The sequence below is a fragment of the Lemur catta genome, chromosome 1 (genome assembly GCF_020740605.2).
Source record: "Lemur catta isolate mLemCat1 chromosome 1, mLemCat1.pri, whole genome shotgun sequence".
In the NCBI taxonomy this organism is placed as follows: Eukaryota; Metazoa; Chordata; class Mammalia; order Primates; family Lemuridae; genus Lemur; species Lemur catta.
In genome coordinates, this window is record NC_059128.1 from 43,417,815 (window position 1) to 43,434,563 (window position 16,749).

Below are 16,749 nucleotides of genomic sequence, written 5' to 3' on the forward strand. Positions count from 1 at the left end.
ACTAAGATTTTCGAGGAGCAGCTAAACTGGAGTTCTAAGGATTTATCTTCTCCTGTACTCCTTTTAAATCATGGATAGCTTATGGAGAACAGCATTTTCTGTGCTCATTTTTTTTTCATAAAGGAAAAATCCCCCTGTGGCATACCCACAGCAAGTTAAAGTGTAAATACAGCTCATCTTTCTGCATGGTCCAACCTGCTGGAGCCCTTGATCCTACCGCCCCCCACCCGTCCCCATCTTTCTCTGTCCCCAAGGGCTGTACCTGAGATGCAAGACCCAGGGAGAAAGGCTTTTAAAGGGGCTTAGGAGATCTCTATTAACAAAGCCTAAAGAAAACCAATGGATTCCCATTTCCCCATCCATTTGTATCATCAGATTTTTCTCAAATTAACCAGGGAATCAGTGGGTGAGGTGATCCACCCACCTTCACAATGAATTTGCATATAGATGAATCTGAAAATTCCATTTATTAAAACAAATACATTGTCCATGGGGGATGAAAACGTGCACATCACATTCAGGTTTTCTTGCTTTAACATTTCTGTATTTCCCTCTCTTTGAAATACACACACCATAGATCTCATATAGGAAAAATGTGAACAATTCTTGGGCTGTGAGACATTAATATATAAGTTAACAATTCATCATTGCCAGGAGCAGCTAGAAACAAATATTTGAAAAGAAAGAAAAAGTATAAAAATTCCCTAAGATAGCATGCTTTTTCTCAAAATTCCTAATGTGAGTATGAGTGTATGGAGAAATAGTTTTCATTGTTTAATTTTTCCTTGGTAGGCAATCTCTTTCAAATATTATTAGCAAATTCAGATTCAGATCAAAGTACTAATTTGCATCCTCTGATTTAAATTAAATAGTGCTTGGTTTCAAATAAAAAAAATAACAACTTTTAAACTGAAGTTAATATTGAGGATGATGTAAGATTTTTTTTCCTTACAGAGTTTGCATTCTAAATATGAAGTTTATTGTTACTGCTTATTAACTAGTTCCGTGGCAGGTTTTCATTACTAACCAATATATTCTCTATAGAGACTAGGGCCTTAAATAATTAAGATGAATTTTTATTAGTTACCCTTTAAGATAAAATTGTGCTGGTGAAAATGATTGTTGAATTTCTAAAGGAATTAAACTCTTTAGAGGCATAAGTAATCAAAAGACTTTTTCCCCTGAATAAGTACAAATACCATGAAGCCAAAACTTATATAAAGATTTTGGTATTATAATTCTATACTGTATGTAAGACATTAAATTATAAAAAGTCCACAACATTTTCCTTGAACTTAATTTCAGATGGGCTATGTATTTTCTGCCTCCTCTCTCCTTTTATAAGCGTGGTGACATGCAGTTTGGGATTTCCTTAACTTTTAAGGAACATGAAAATGTAGTCCTTCTGAGAAAAAGAAATGCTGTGGATTATGAAAATCATCTGGGCCTTCTAATGATGCCTTAATCACCACCTAAGAGTGCTTTATTCACAGTCGTTTTCATGTGACTACATATTCATGTTTTGGCTCATTTTAAAAATGTGATATGGTTTTAGCTGATTGCACAGTATTACTAAGCTAGTTGTAAAATACTATAGTTTAATAAGTTCTCTGCCAGGTTTTTCCCGCTAAATATTTATCAGTATTTCACTGACTGTTACAAAATTCCAAAATTTGAACAGAAGAACAGAAGCATCTGGTTACAGAAGTATATTCATACATTTCACAAATGTTTCAATATCCTCTTCTCTCCCACCCCAGGCGTGAGCTTTAATTGGAAACACTTATTCTCTCACCAGCATGCCCATAAAGGAGGTAAGGAAAACATTGACCAAGTCTGTTTCAAAAATCTGTCCTTGGCATATTAAGTCTTTTTATCTTCTTTTTCCCTCCCTTTTCATACTTCTGTTTTTGTCTGTGTGTGCTTTTTTTTAAAAAAAAAAAAAACAAAAAAACAGGAGAAAGAGAATGGAAAGGGGTGAGAGGAGCATAAAATTAATTGGGAAATGGTCTTTTGGGATTTGAAAGCAAACAACATGTAAGAGAGACCCTCTTTGACTAGGGATGACACAGAAAAAATGATAGAGGCTTTCAGGGCCTGACATTTCTGATGGAGGCTCCAGCTGCAATGAGAAATCACTCTCAATATCATATCTTGGCAAGAGAGAGATCTATCTGCAGGGAGTTGTAAATAAAGACTGAGAGACTCTAACAAACAAGATGGAGAACAAAAACAAAGAAAAGATTCTATTGAAATTTTGATGAGTGAAAATTCAAGACCATCTCCATGGAGAAAAAGCGCCAGAACCCTTTCTGGTGGAGCCAGCTGTGGGCTCCCCACCTGCCGCCCAGAGAGTGGCTAGCAGGGGTCCTCCCTGGTAGGCGAACAGCCAGCCTTCTAAGACGGGGTCACCTCCTCTGGAGCTGTGGATTTATTTCTCCTGATACGTGAATAAAGAAGGGCCATGGTTTTCTTAAGAGTACAGAAAGTGTTCTTTCAATCTAGAATTTCGATGATTCAGGGAAAGAGGGAACTTGCTTATACTCTATGACAAAAGCACTTCCCAATTCATGGTGAATCCTTTACTCTCCTGATGGGTGGTAGCTGTGCTGCCCTGGATCCGGGATTAACCAAAAAAATGCTTTGGATTCTGGAAAATATACTGAAGAGGCGTGTACGCCACTCTTAGCTAGGAGGTATTTTAGGTGTGGCTAAGGCTCTGAAGTAACCTCAATTTTCCAAATATTGAGTTTTTTCCTCCCCAGCATCTTTTCCCTCTCATTTCTTTTTCCAACTTTTTAGCAAAACAATAAAACTTCTGAATGGATGTAACATAGGGACATTTTCATGCAGTATTACTCAAAAATTGTCACAAATATATGAAAGCACCAGTCACAACACATGATTTACTTGTACTTGCAGAATCAAAGCTATCATGTACAAATGTTAGGAATAGTGATAAGAGAACAGAGACAACCGGCATTTTTTGTCGTTGTTATTACCATGAGGATACACCACGGGGAACATCTCCCTAAACATTTTGGGGGCTCTTCCTGGGAGTTCAATCTTACAGACAATTCCAGCCTTATCTCCACACTACTGTCATGGGGAAGGGTAGAGGAAGGGCAGGAAGAAGGAAAAAAGAAGAAAGGCACAAAGACTAAACATCAAAGCCATTAAACCAAACCGTGGCTACACTGGACAACTCAGCTTATCAAAGGGTATTCTAAAGACAATATTCATTCCAAGAAGGTCATACATATCTTAACTCAGTACAGCTGTTGGTTTTAATTTTTATTTTTTAAATATAAAGCAGTAACATAAGGTTTTGGGGGAGAGATAGCAGAAAAGAAGTGACACCAATTTTATTTTTATATATTCCCCTCCTCCAGGCAATTCTGCAGAATCAGATCTCTTAAATTGGGATGTGGATCGGCTTGCATTCTCATAAGGGGACCGGTTCTTTAAACATGCATAACCTGGAGTTTCCAGGATGGTTCTCCTTGCTCTCTTCAAATGCCGTGGACTAGAAAGGCGCCCACTTTGCTAAAAACTCTACATCAATGTCCCAGGAGCCCGGAGGCTCTTCAGGCTCCTCTTGAAGATTTAAAGGATGGCGCAGAAAAACTTCTTCTCCCTAAATGGGTTTTCTGACGCTGGGACAGGGGTCAGCAGGGGATCTTCCTTGGCATGCGCTTCACAGTAGGCCATCAAGTCTGCAGCTGCCTTGGACACCTGCAGAGAAAGACGGAAAGAACCGAAACTGTAGACAAGGCATTGACTAAGAGTTTGGTGCAGTCAGTCAAGGCCCAAGCTTTGGGGTCCAATGGCCTGGGGTCATATCCTTACTCCACCATTTGTGTGAAAGTGAAGCAAGATACTCAGCCTCCATGAGCCTCCATTTCCTCATCTGCAAAGAAGGAAGTTGATGGCAGTGACCTCAGGATTGTGGCCAGCAGGTCCGGGACTAGGGTAAGGTAAGTGAGGTACTTTAGCGCGCTAGATTGAAGGAGGCACTCCCACTGCCAAGGTCATGCAAATGACCACCTTGCATCTGCTCAGCCCTGAGAGTAGGTATCTCCTTCAGTTTTGTGCCCCAGATACCTCACTGGCCTCACTCCAGTCCCAGCCCTGGTTGCAAGGGTTAAATGCCACACCCCATGTAAATCATTTAGCGTCTGGTACACAGTAAGCTTTCCACGCAGGCCAGCCTATTGTCATTCTGTAGCCACGCCTCTCTGCTTCAGGAACCCCGCCAGAGATGCCTAAAGCCATGCTGATTTCTCTCTCTAACCGAACACATCAGGAAGCACCTGTGCATGCACACACACATACAACTTTATAGTAATGTATTACACATTTTACAAATATAAATTATATAAACGATAACATATATAACTATATTTGTTATATAATTACAGTATTATATATATGACTTCAGCCAAGACTTGTACCCTTTCAGGATGTTTCACTGGGAGGCTGTCACTGACTTTGGTGGCTCTGTCATTCCTCTGTAGCTACTTGTTAGGAGTTCCCTATGGTACCTTCCTTTGACCGCCTCAACAGTGGCAAATTTTTACTACTTGAATGGGTGAATTTAATTTTGGGAAATAAACTAAAAATCATCTATAACTACATCTAGAGACTAGGTAGATGATCAACCTGGGGAATGTCATTTGGGGTCAAAAATCGCAAAGTCAAGAGTTAATTTCTTACATGCCATCATACACTTGTTCTGAAGATCACGCCCAAAGATTTTTCCACGTGAGAGCAACATCACTGTGCCACTTTGAAAGCCTCTCAAAGCAACTACTGGAAAGATAATCCTCTGCAAGAGTTGAGTAGATTATATTATTGCTAAAGATATTCACTGCCCTCCCTACAGGTAGGGCATACATACCCACACCATGACATCAGACTTGGTGCCCCGTGAGCATCAAGGACATCTCTCTCAGTGCTAGAGGCTAGAAGTTTGAAATCAAAGTGTCAGCAGGGGTCATGGTATATGTATACCATGGAGTACTACTCAGCCAGAAGAAAATGGAGAACTAATACTCTTTGTGACAACCTGGATGGAACTGGATCCCATTCTTCTAAGCAAAGTATCACAAGAATGGGAAAACAATGCCACATGTACTCACTATTAAACTGGAACTAAGCGATCAACACTCATGTGCACATGTGGTAGTAAAACTCAGCAGAAAGAGAGCAGGTGGGAGCAGGGAGAAGGGACAGGTAAATTCATACCTAATGGGCACAATGTATGCTTATCTTGGTGATAGGCGCACTTGTAACTTTGACTCAAATAGCACAAAAGCAATTCATATAACCAAAACATTTGTACTCCCATAATACTCTGAAATAAAAACAACAACAACAACAACAACAACAACAACAACAACAGAAAACACCAAAGTGTCAGCAGGGCTGATCCCTACTGGAGCTTATGAGGGACAATCTGCTCCATGCTTCTCTCCCAGTGTCTGGCAGTTGCTAGCGATCCTTGATGGCCTTTGGCTTGTATATTTATCACTCCAATCTCTGCCTCTGTTTTCACAGGGCACTCTTGCCCATGTGTGTCTGCCTTTACATGGCATTCTCTTCTCTGTGTCCAAATTTCCCATCTCACCAGTCATTGCATCAGGCCTATCCTAATCCAGTATGACGTCCTTTTAACTCGACTATGTCTACAAATACTCTATTTCCAAATAAAGTCACATTCTAAGATTCCAGGTGGGCAAGACTTTTAGGGCATACTATTCAACCCAATATAGCATGTTTCTGTAAAAATTAGTCTTATTCTTTAACAGACATTACAGTGCTTTTAAAAAATGTTTTTATTGTGTTCCTATGTTGTCCCAGACATTGAGTTAAATTTTTGCTTTTGATCTGCACAATAATCCCGAGGCAGGAATTATTATCCTCTTTTTATAGAAGAAAAATTGAGGCTCAGCAGATTACATAAATTGTTCAAGGTCATACTGCCAAGCATGCATAGGAAAAGAACATGAACCCTGATGTTTTGCCATTAAGCCTCAGCCATCTACATGTAAACTACTCAAATGCAGGACTAGTTCCAAAGGTCGAAACTGAGATTCTTTATAAAAGGCTACTATGACAAAATGAAATAGCCTGTTCATGTCTTAGCTCCCCTACTGAAAACAAAAGAAAGGCTTTCAGACTGAATCATGATCACTTTTTTTGTGTGTGTGCTTTTTACTTGTTTCAACAACAGTCATTATTATACCAAACAGGAGCTTAGCTGTTAAGCAGCAGAAACTGTAAATCAGTAATACCCAAGACTCACTTGTTAAGAAGAGATCCAGCACCATGCAGCCTTACTCATTTGCAACACCCACACACAAATATGTAGCACGAATATTCAAAATCTTTTTTATGATTCAGAAAGTGCTATACTGGGCAAAATTAATAACTTAAGAGTTGCTCATATCTTATATTTGGACATTTGATTCAGAATGGTTTTCTTCTCAAAATATATTGTGTGCTTTATCTTGTTTCCTCAACCAGACTGCAATCTCCTGTAGGTGATGGTCCAACACAGTGTCAGAACCCTGGTAGTAATTAGACTAATTGCTAATATTAAAAATCAGCTCTTGCTATGTGTCAGAACTGTGCTAACCACTTTACATACAGTATCTTATTTAACCCTCGCAATAACATTATAGGTCACAAGCTGTTATTTTCCTCATCTTAAGTATGTGAAGGGGGGCTTCATAAAGTAAGTGTTGGCCCCAGGCCTCACAGCTCGTGAGTGGGTCTCAGTGTTTCTGACTTCCCCTCCTATCCAACCCCTGGCTGTCATCCTTGTCCCTTACATTACGATGAGTCGCAGTGACAGTCTGCCTAGCAGATCTTGCTTTCTGACTAGCCTTGCTAACGTTTTGCACGTAGTTGTTTTTTTTTTTTTTTCCACATTCCTGGGCATAGTTCTTCCATGGAGATTTCCCCAGTAACTATACAAAATCTTTCCCTTTTTTGTTCTGTTGATTCTTTCTCCAAAATATCTCAAATTTTGTACCCTTCCTGTTATTTCTATTGCAGCTACCCTAGTTCGAGCCTCCTCCTTCTCTCTTCATGATTACTAAAATAACTTCCTAAATAAAAAGTGATTAATTCAGATTCCACAAGTGATCTATGGATAGAACTAAGCGGGTGGTCTGTGAACTTCAGTAATATAAAAACCTACATCTTTATTTTCACTAACCTCGACTGGAAATTTAACATTTATTTCATTATAAATATAGACAACACACCACAGTAGCATTAGCAGTGCACGTGACTTAGTCACTGATAGAAATCAGATATTTTCAATCACATTATAGTTACTGCAGACATCTTGACATTGCATTTATATTCATCCACTTTATGTTTATAGATCTGTCAGGTCCTATATAATCAGTTAATAAAGGAATACATTTATATATCACATATTTTTAAAAATTGATATTTTAAATATTTTTAAATGCTTTAAATATTATTTAAAATGTTTTATACAAATATTCTAATGAACTATTTTTTAATATAATTAGTTTCCTTTGTAGTTTAAAAACATTATTCTGAGAGGGGGACCACAGGCTTTAGCAGATAGTCAAATGGGCCGAGGGCACGAAAAACTTTAATAATTTCAGTTCTAAATGGCTTCCCTGCTTTCCTAACTGTGCCAGAAGGAGTATTCTCTATACCGAAGCTAGAAAGATATTTTAAAAATATAAATTGGCTCCTATCACTCCCCTATTTAAAACCTTTAATAGCTTCTCATTGTATTGTAGAAAACCAAAACTTTGCAAACTAGCCTGTGGGTCCTACAAGTTTTGGGCCTACCCCTCCCTGCAATTTCAGGCTGTGGCATTCTTCCCTCCCCACAGGTCTCCTTTAATTTTCAAAAGCTCCAAGTTCTTTTCTGCTTGAGAGCTTCACATATTGAATTCCCTGAACACTCTTCTCCCCGTCTCCTCAGCAGGCCAACTTCTTCTCTTCCCCCAGGAGTCAGCAGAGACATCGCCTCCTGGCAGAACCTTCACGATTACCTCATCCAAAGTGACTGTTCTCACTATTCTCTCTCAGGGCACCCCATTCTTTTCATTCGTAACATTCACATTATCACAATGTATAATTATGAACATTGTTTGTTTATTTGCTGTTTACGATTTGTCTTTTCCTTTAGACACTGTGCTCCATGAAGGCAGGGATCATACCTGTTTTATTCACCACCATATCATCAGTGCCTGACACATAGTACACATTCAACGATTGCTGAAGGAGTTCTCAAACATAATCTTATTCAACAGACACTCTATTCCACTAATATCTACTAGTGAGTACCTAATATGCCAGGTAGAGTTCTGGATACTTTGAATAAACAGGGAATAAAATGTACCAAGATGTCTGTCCCTAGAGAGCTTACATACTGGAAGTATTCTATACTTCCCATCCTGACTACGATGGAGAAACAGGGACAAAGTAAATCCTCCTGCCTGAAACATGTGAAGAAGTGGTTTCTAAGAGGTAGACAACAGGCAGCACAGGACAGTGATCCCTGAGAGAAAGGAGGTAAGATAAACCCTATAGCTATAAAGCCCCAGCTTACTGCCTGCCATGGCACAGTAAGAGCTGCCCAGAGTTCAGCAATCTCCTTGAGTCGAGGAGAGAGTAACAGAGAAGAAAGTTATACAGGGAGAGAAGGTGCTCCAGAGGCCTCCAGAAGAATTCTCTTGAGTCTTTAGCTGAATACTGATCAGCACATGTGTGGGAGAAAACCACTTGAGGCTATGCAAAGAATATCAGAAAGACTCCAGTGAAACAATCCCAGGAGATCACACTGGGCCACAGCAGTTTGTGTCCTCACCAGCCAGAGTAGAAAGATCTTCTAACACACAGGAGATTGAGTAGAGTCCTAAAAAGGGTATTGCTTCAGTATATGTGCCATACAGCCCTAGGTTAAAGGCTGTTAGGGACCTTGCCTATCCAAGTTTAAATGTAAGCCTTGAATAGATCAAAATGTTTCCAAGTAACTTAACTGCACCCCAGAATAAAACCCCCCAAAATTTAAAGGAATGTAAAAAATTACAATATGCCACAAGATAAAATTCAAAATGTCTAGAATCCAATAAAAAATTGCCAGACATGAAAATAAGCAAGAAAAAAAATCTCTACCGTAATGAAGAGAAAAATTATTCTAAAGAAAAAAGATGCAGGAATGACACAGATGATAAAAATTAGTAGATAAGGATATTCTTAAAATAACTATTGTAAATATTGTCCATGTGATCAAGAAGGTAGAGGAAATCAAAACATGATAAAAATAGGCATGTAAAGTACTAAAAAGGTCCAAATCAAGTCTCTAGAGATGAAAAATATATTGAATGGAATTAGACACTGCAGAAGAAAATATCAGTGAACTTGAAAACAGCAATTAAAACTATTCAAAATGAAGCACAGAGCAAAAACAGACTAAAAAAAGGAACAAAACACATTGAGCCAGGAGATAACTTTGAGTGGCCTAATATGCATAAAAGTTCCTGAAGGAGAGGAGAGAGATGGGGGATGGAGGAGAAAGAAGAAAAAAAATTGAAGACATAATGATGGAAAAATTTTCAAATTTAATGAAAATTACAAACTCACAGGTTTAAGTAACTCAAGAAACATCAAATGAAGAAATATGAATCAAACTACACCAATGTACAGCATAATCAAATTGCTTATATAGTATTTGAGTGAGAGAATGGAGAGAACAGACAATAAAACATAAACAGTTACAGAGAATGTCGGAAGGTAGTGAGTTTTATGAGAATATGAAAAATTAGAGCAGGGTAAAAGGGACTGAGTGTGTGTGGGGGGGGTTTGGGGAACAGGTTGCGATAGTTAGGCTTTATTGAGAAGGTAATCTTTGGGTAAAAACTTACAGAATAGAAGTTATAATAAGAAAAATGGTTAGCCATTGAGTTATAGTATAGACAAGGGTAGAGCAGAGACTATTCTGGAGGCTACTGCTGTAATCCAAGTGACAGGTAACGATAGTTCAGAATAATAGAGTAGCAGCAGCACAGGTGGTGCAAAGACTCTGGATATACAGCATTTGCACATAGAATCACCAGGATTAGATGTAGGGTATGAATAAAAAAGAAAAATTAAGGATAACTCTAAGCTTTTGGACTAAGCAAACAGAAAATGAAGTTGCCATCAGTTGAACTGGATAGGACTACAGGGAGAGACTTTTGGGGGGGGGGGGAGATCAAGAGCTCAGTTTTAGACAGGTTGAAACTGAAATGTGTATTAATTAACTATATGATGCTGGAGTTTGGGAGAGAGAACTGGACTAGTGCTATAAATTTGGGAATTGAAGCCATATAGACAGTATGTAAAGCCTTGGGAGTGAACAAGGTCACTAGGAAAGTAGAGAAGAACAGGGACTGAACCCTGAAGCACTCCAATGTAAGAAGATGGAGAACCTAAGAGGAACCAGAAAAGGAGAATTATAAGAGTGAAAGTGGGAAGTATGGAGAACAAATAAAGAAAGTGTTTCTAGGCATAATGAGTCATCAACAATGTCAAATGCTGCCACTATGACAAGTAATATGAAAACAGATAATTGATTACTAGCAATCTGGAGTCACTGGTGCTCTTGATGAGAGAAGCTTCAAGGGAGTGGAAACCTCACTGGAATGGGTTTAAGAGTGAGTGGAGCTTTCTTCTCCTCCTCCTTCCTGAACAATTCAATCTTAAAACTATTAGGTGGGACCAAGCAAGCTAGACTTCCACACTAGGTCAGAGACCCACGGTGGGATGTCAGAGCTCACGCAGGGTGAAGAGGGCATCTGTGCATGGGGCAGCTTGGTAAGGAGTATGGGGGTGCTGAGCAGGATGTGCAAGGCACCCATGTGGGGAGGGGAGGCCATGGAGTGGAAGCTTGGTTCCCTACGGGGAAGTTATCAAACAAGGATTAGGAGAGTCAGGTGTCTCATTGTCAGTGAAGGGAGTTATAAATATGGAAAGCAGAAAACTAGAATGAACCCTGTGGTGTAGGATAAGAATTGGTGGTGTTGGTATGAACACATGGTTATATATACATAGAGATACAGAAAGAAATATAGATGTAAAGTGTGTGGGGGTGTGTTTGTGTGTCTGTGTATTCTCTAGCTCTGTCCACTGAGAGGTCTGGGAGCAGCAGCACTTCAGCAATGAGCACACTTAGCATCTAGATCTTGGTTTCTAAATACCATTCTCAAAGGAACTATTGCTCTTTAGACAAAAGGATGATTCCAGGGCTGGGGCAGGAAAAACAAGAGGTGCCTAGAACATCTGTTTGTGCCAAAAACTAAAGATGTGCTCAAAGGATGATGGAGACATGTCAAAAGGACACAGTAACCATTTTCAATCTGTGCCAATTTAAACTCAAAATAAATGATAGTAGCACATTATAAACCACTAAATAAAAGAGGTTTGAAAACCATGAGCTTATATCAATATGATTAAATAAATTAAAAAGCCCAGAATGTTGAAGGAGGAATGGTACAGTTATGTAATCTCAAGTGACCTCCCCCAAACTCCAAATACTTTTTTAACTACAAAAAGAAAACAAATAGCTTTGCATGGAGAAACCTGGAAGACACCACATTAGTCAAGTAATCAAAGTCAACATCACCAGTAAGTGACAATTTGAGATCCCGTTCCACTGACAGAATACAATGAGATGAATACTCCATCAGATCTATGATATTAATGCCAAAGTTTTGTTTCCTGAATTTAATCATAGAGAATTATCTGATAAACCCAAGCTGAGTGACAGTCTATGAAGTAGATGGCCTATCACCTTCAAAAGTGTCAAGGTCATTAAAGTCAAGGAAGTCTAAGGAACTGTGCCAGACAGGACAATTAATGCAGCACATGATTCTGAATGGGGTCCTTTTGTTAAAAGGAACATTCCTGGAATAATTTTCAATACTTAAATGGGATCTCAGATTAGAAGGTAGCAATGTACTAATGTTAATTTCCTGATTCTCATGACGGAATTATGATTATGTAGACAAATGTCCTTACTTGTAGGAAATAGATGTTAAAGTATTCAGAGGTGATGGGACATCTTTTGACTACTTATTCTCAAATGATTCAGGGGAAAATGAAATTCTTTGCACCATACTTGCAACTCTTCTGTAACTTTGAAATTATTTCCAGAATAAAAATAACTTTTCAAAAGAGAGAAAAGAGAAATCAGAGACAGTGAATACAGATAACCTTTTCAAAGTTATACTACAAAAACGAGGAAACAAATGGGGTGGTTGCTGGAAAGGCAGGTGGGGGGGATTTAAATGTTATTTAAAATAGGGAAATAACGCTATGCTTGTATGCTGATGGAAATAATGAAGAAGAGAAGCAAAAATGGATGATATAGGAAGGAGATAGGAGATAAACTGGTGGAGCAGTTTCCTTGGTTAGGGATATGAGATGTGATGCACAAGTGAAGGAATATCAGATCCATGTTCTGATAACAAGATGGATCTGCTCAGATTGACGACTGCTGAAACCCAGCTATCCAGAAACCTCACCAGACCAGACTGGGGCCAAGAGGCAGGGAGGAAGGTAAAGGGGACCCTAGACAGCCTCAATAAAGTCCACCAGACTATGAACCTACTCCAGGCAGAAACCTTGACAGCTCCAAGAAGGAGCAGTTGTCAGTAAGGATAAAAACCAGAACCCCAAACTTAAATGGAATGTAGGGATATAGCTCCAGTTTCATGACATCCTGAAATTGAGACACATCTTAAAATTGATGTTGCAAAATGCTTGCAAGCCATCAGGCAAAGAAATAAGCACAGGCAGGTTGTCACTGAGCATGCATGTGGCAAACTGCCTATGCATTAAGGGTATCAGTCATAAAATCACTCCTTCAGTTGTATTGCCTGCATTCATGAAGCCACGCAAGGTTGACTTAACTTTAATTTGTTGCCTTAAAGGACTTCAAAGACTATACTGGATGGAAGCTTGAAATGGGAAGTGTATATAGAAAAAAACAATCGAATTGTTTTCTCTTGCTCTATACTCATATCGCTCTCAATACTCCCCTTCTGACACCAGTTGTGTGGGCTTTCCCATATTAAGCAATTCTCTGACACCACTTGGGTATCCTACAATTTAACTCAATTCTGACACTATCTCTGAGAAGATAGCATCAGATCCCAGAGGTTAAGGGCTCCATCTCACAAAACTGGCCCCTGTTTCAGATGCTAATCACAAGTAGTAGGCCTCTAGGCTACCCACAACTTCTGTCAGACTTGGTCACAAATTAGAGGTTCTCACAACTCTGATGATTTGCTAGTGTCTCACAGAACCCAGAAAAACAGTTTACTCACTATTGCCAACTTATTACAAAGGATATTTTAAAGAACATAAACAAATAGTCAGATGAAGAGAGATGTAAGGCAAGGTTTGAAAGGGTCCTGGGCACAAGAGCTTTTGTCTCTGTGGAGTTGGGGTGCACCACCCTCCAAGCATGCGTAAGTGTTCACAAACCCAGAAGCTCTCCAAACCCTGTTCTTTTGGGAATTTTATGAGGAATTCATCACGTAGGCAGGATAGATAATAAACTCGATTTCCAGCCCTTCTTCCCTCCATGCAGGAATTGTGGATAGGGGTGGGACTGAGATTCCAAGCATCTAATCATGGCTTGGTCTTTCTGGTGACCCATCGCTATCCTGGAGCCCACCAAGAGTCACCTCATTAGAACAAAAGATGCTCCTATCATCCGGAAAATTACACAGGTCTTAGGAGCCTGTCTCAGAAACCAGGGTCAAAGATCAAATATTAGAACAAAAGATTCTCCTAGCACCTCTATTTACAAAGGCTTTACGAGCTCTATGTCAGGAACCAAAGGCAGAGACCAATATACATATTTCTTTTTATTTCACAGCAAGTTACCTTGAACATCAAAGATTGCCTGTCACAGGCCTGGCAATGTAAGTGAAAGCAAAAGAAATGGCCAAAGCTCTAGGAATAGGTCACAGAATTTTTAAACTAGGAGAGGTTGGTCTGACATCTGTCTAAAAAGGTCTTTTACTCAGATCAAAGCTGCAGGCTACTTTAAAGAAAGGCTTTATTTTTCTGTGAAGCATTAACGTGTAATTCAAGTAAGGAAAATTAAAACATCTGTGTTAAGCAGCAGTAAATGCAGAAGAAACTTCAGAATTCTTTGATATGTCTTGGAATTATACCCAAAATATGAGAGGTGCTAAGGAGTGCAAGATCACCAATGTAGGGAATGAAAAGCAGCAAGTCAACATGATGCCTGCATCAATCATGATGTCTGCATCACCATAATGCCCTATCTAACATGGTACCCAACCTAACCATGGTGCACTACCGAACCATGGTGCACTACCTAACATGGTGCCCTACCTAACCATGGTGCACTACTGAACCATGGTGCACTACCTAACATGGTGCCCTACCTAACCATGGTGCACTACTGAACCACAGTGTACTACCTAACATGGTGCCCTACCTAACCATGGTGCACTACTGAACCATGGTGCACTACCTAACATGGTGCCCTACCTAACCATGGTGCACTACTGAACCATAGTGTACTACCTAACCACTGTGCACTACCAAACCATGGTGACCTACCTTACATGGTGCCCTATGTAACCATGGTACCTTACTCAACCATGATGGCCTATATATATTATCATGATGTTCTGCATCACCATGACGGTCTGATTATCATCATGGCCTATATCACCATGATGTTTGCATCACTGCTGGTGGCCAAAGGTGAGTCTAAAGGATCTTTGCACTGTGATTGTGAAGAGTGTCTAGGATCAAACTTTGATTGTGACACTAAAGAAAGTATAACTGTATGAATAAATATCTACTATTTTTGTTTGTGAAATAAAGAGTGACCATTTTAAGTAGTCTTCCCTTCCCTGCTTCTCCAAGGTGACATTAAACTGATGGTACTTATCAATAAATAGCATCTTTAAAAAAAAAGAAACAGAATAATTTTCCAAATAATATTCATCCAGATAAGTATATTGAATTTATTTTATTTAATAAAAGAAGAAAGACACTCAATATTGTCATCCAAAATAGTTATATTTTTAAGGGAGACTTCATCTGGCCTAAAAACTGGGCTATTCAGGAAAATTCATTTCCCAGGGATTGCAAATTACCAACGATTTATAGTACTACTTCTACAGCTGCTAAGTGGGATGCATAAGGCTGAGTATGTACTTGGTGCTTAATAAATATCTATTGAATTTTAAAAAATTGTATCAACTCTCATAAAAATGAAGTTTCATGCTGCATTATTAATGTATGCCTGAATTCAATTTTAAATTTTTTTCCTTTGTGTTTGGCAAATTAAAAGAGTTAGGATTAGCCATCTTTGAACACAACCCTTCCCTCTATAAATCCTTTAATATACTTTACTGATTTTTATCATCCCTAAAAATACTCTCAAATTGACCTATAAGGAAGACTGTATCCCAGTTTACTAGTAAAATTGAACACAAGCATTTTAGAGAAAGGATATTAAAATGCTGCAAAAATACCTTAAAAGTCTCAAACCTAGGATATCTGTTCTCTCTCTAGTACTAAACATGATGACTAACTGGCCCATTTCTCAATCTAGAGCCCCATGAAGTTGAGTTCTAATCTATTATGAGTCAATAATCAGAAAGATGACTTAATCATCAGAAATGCTCATATTTGGTACACTAATTTATACATATTTTTCAGTCATGAAAATCAGTCTTTTTTATGTTGAAGTGTTTTAAAAAGAAGGTATAGTATAAATACTAGCTACTTATGATCATATGATATGAAACAATTTACTTTTCTTTAAACTGATCAGTTTTTCTCTTTTTTGTATTACATTTGAATTGTATTACATTTGAACCATAGTTTTATTTGGCCAATTATATTCATGCTTAGAATCTCCAAATCTATAATGTGATTGGGAATGGATGTCATGAAGAATACAGTTCCTAATGTCTTATTATATGACACTTTTAATACTCAAACCTAAAGCTATCTACTAAAAAAAAGTGCTTACTGAATGCCTGTGTGCCCCAGCACCACGAAGGATGCAAAGAAGCAGACAACTTGATCTTTGCCTTTAAGGACTATGTAGTCTAGTTGGAAAATTTCTTTGATGAAGGTGAAATTGATCAGTAAATTAATTAGTAAATATGATTAGAACAGAAAAAGAGATTCAAGAACAAGTGGGAATTTGGGCTGACTCCTAATGGAAAAATAAGATTTGGACAGGCAAAGAATAAACGGAAAGGTGTTCTCAGTGAGGGACCTAGAATCACCAGAGGTGGAAATTTGCATAGCCCATTCCTGGAATAGTAAGGAAAACCAGTTAGAAATGTCTTTGGGAATATTTTGGAGAAATAAGAAATAAATTTGAAATTTTTATGTGGAGTCAATTTATAGAGCACTTAATTAGTTAAGAAGCAATGATTTCACCCATGCTCCTGGCCTTGGCTTTCTTTTGCTCTTATATCTACATTATTTTGCATAATACTAACAGTATCCCTCATCAAAGAGCATCTTTCCAGCTTACAGTGATTCCCATACATGTGGGTAGGTTAATTCCTGGAAGCCGTGTTTATATAATATGGTTCAATCCTAATGTCAGTTGAGTGAAGGTGGAGATGGCTTATTCTTACTAGAACAGAGATGCTACTCCCAGACTATGGAATGGAGACTGAAAGGGATTGAATCAAT

General features: G+C 38.6%; 1 protein-coding gene across 9 annotated transcripts in view; it reads right to left on the minus strand.

Moving 5' to 3' along the window:
- Positions 1-448: 448 nt before the first annotated feature.
- Positions 449-16,749, minus strand: part of GNG2 (G protein subunit gamma 2) — a 146,374-nt gene continuing 130,073 nt past the window's right edge. For all 9 annotated transcript variants that reach the window (XM_045567150.1, XM_045567154.1, XM_045567164.1 and 6 more), the window contains one exon: positions 449-3,735. In XM_045567150.1, coding sequence (XP_045423106.1) covers positions 3,698-3,735 — 38 coding nt within the window. In that variant the 3' untranslated portion in view covers positions 449-3,697. The remainder of the gene's footprint in view (positions 3,736-16,749) is intronic.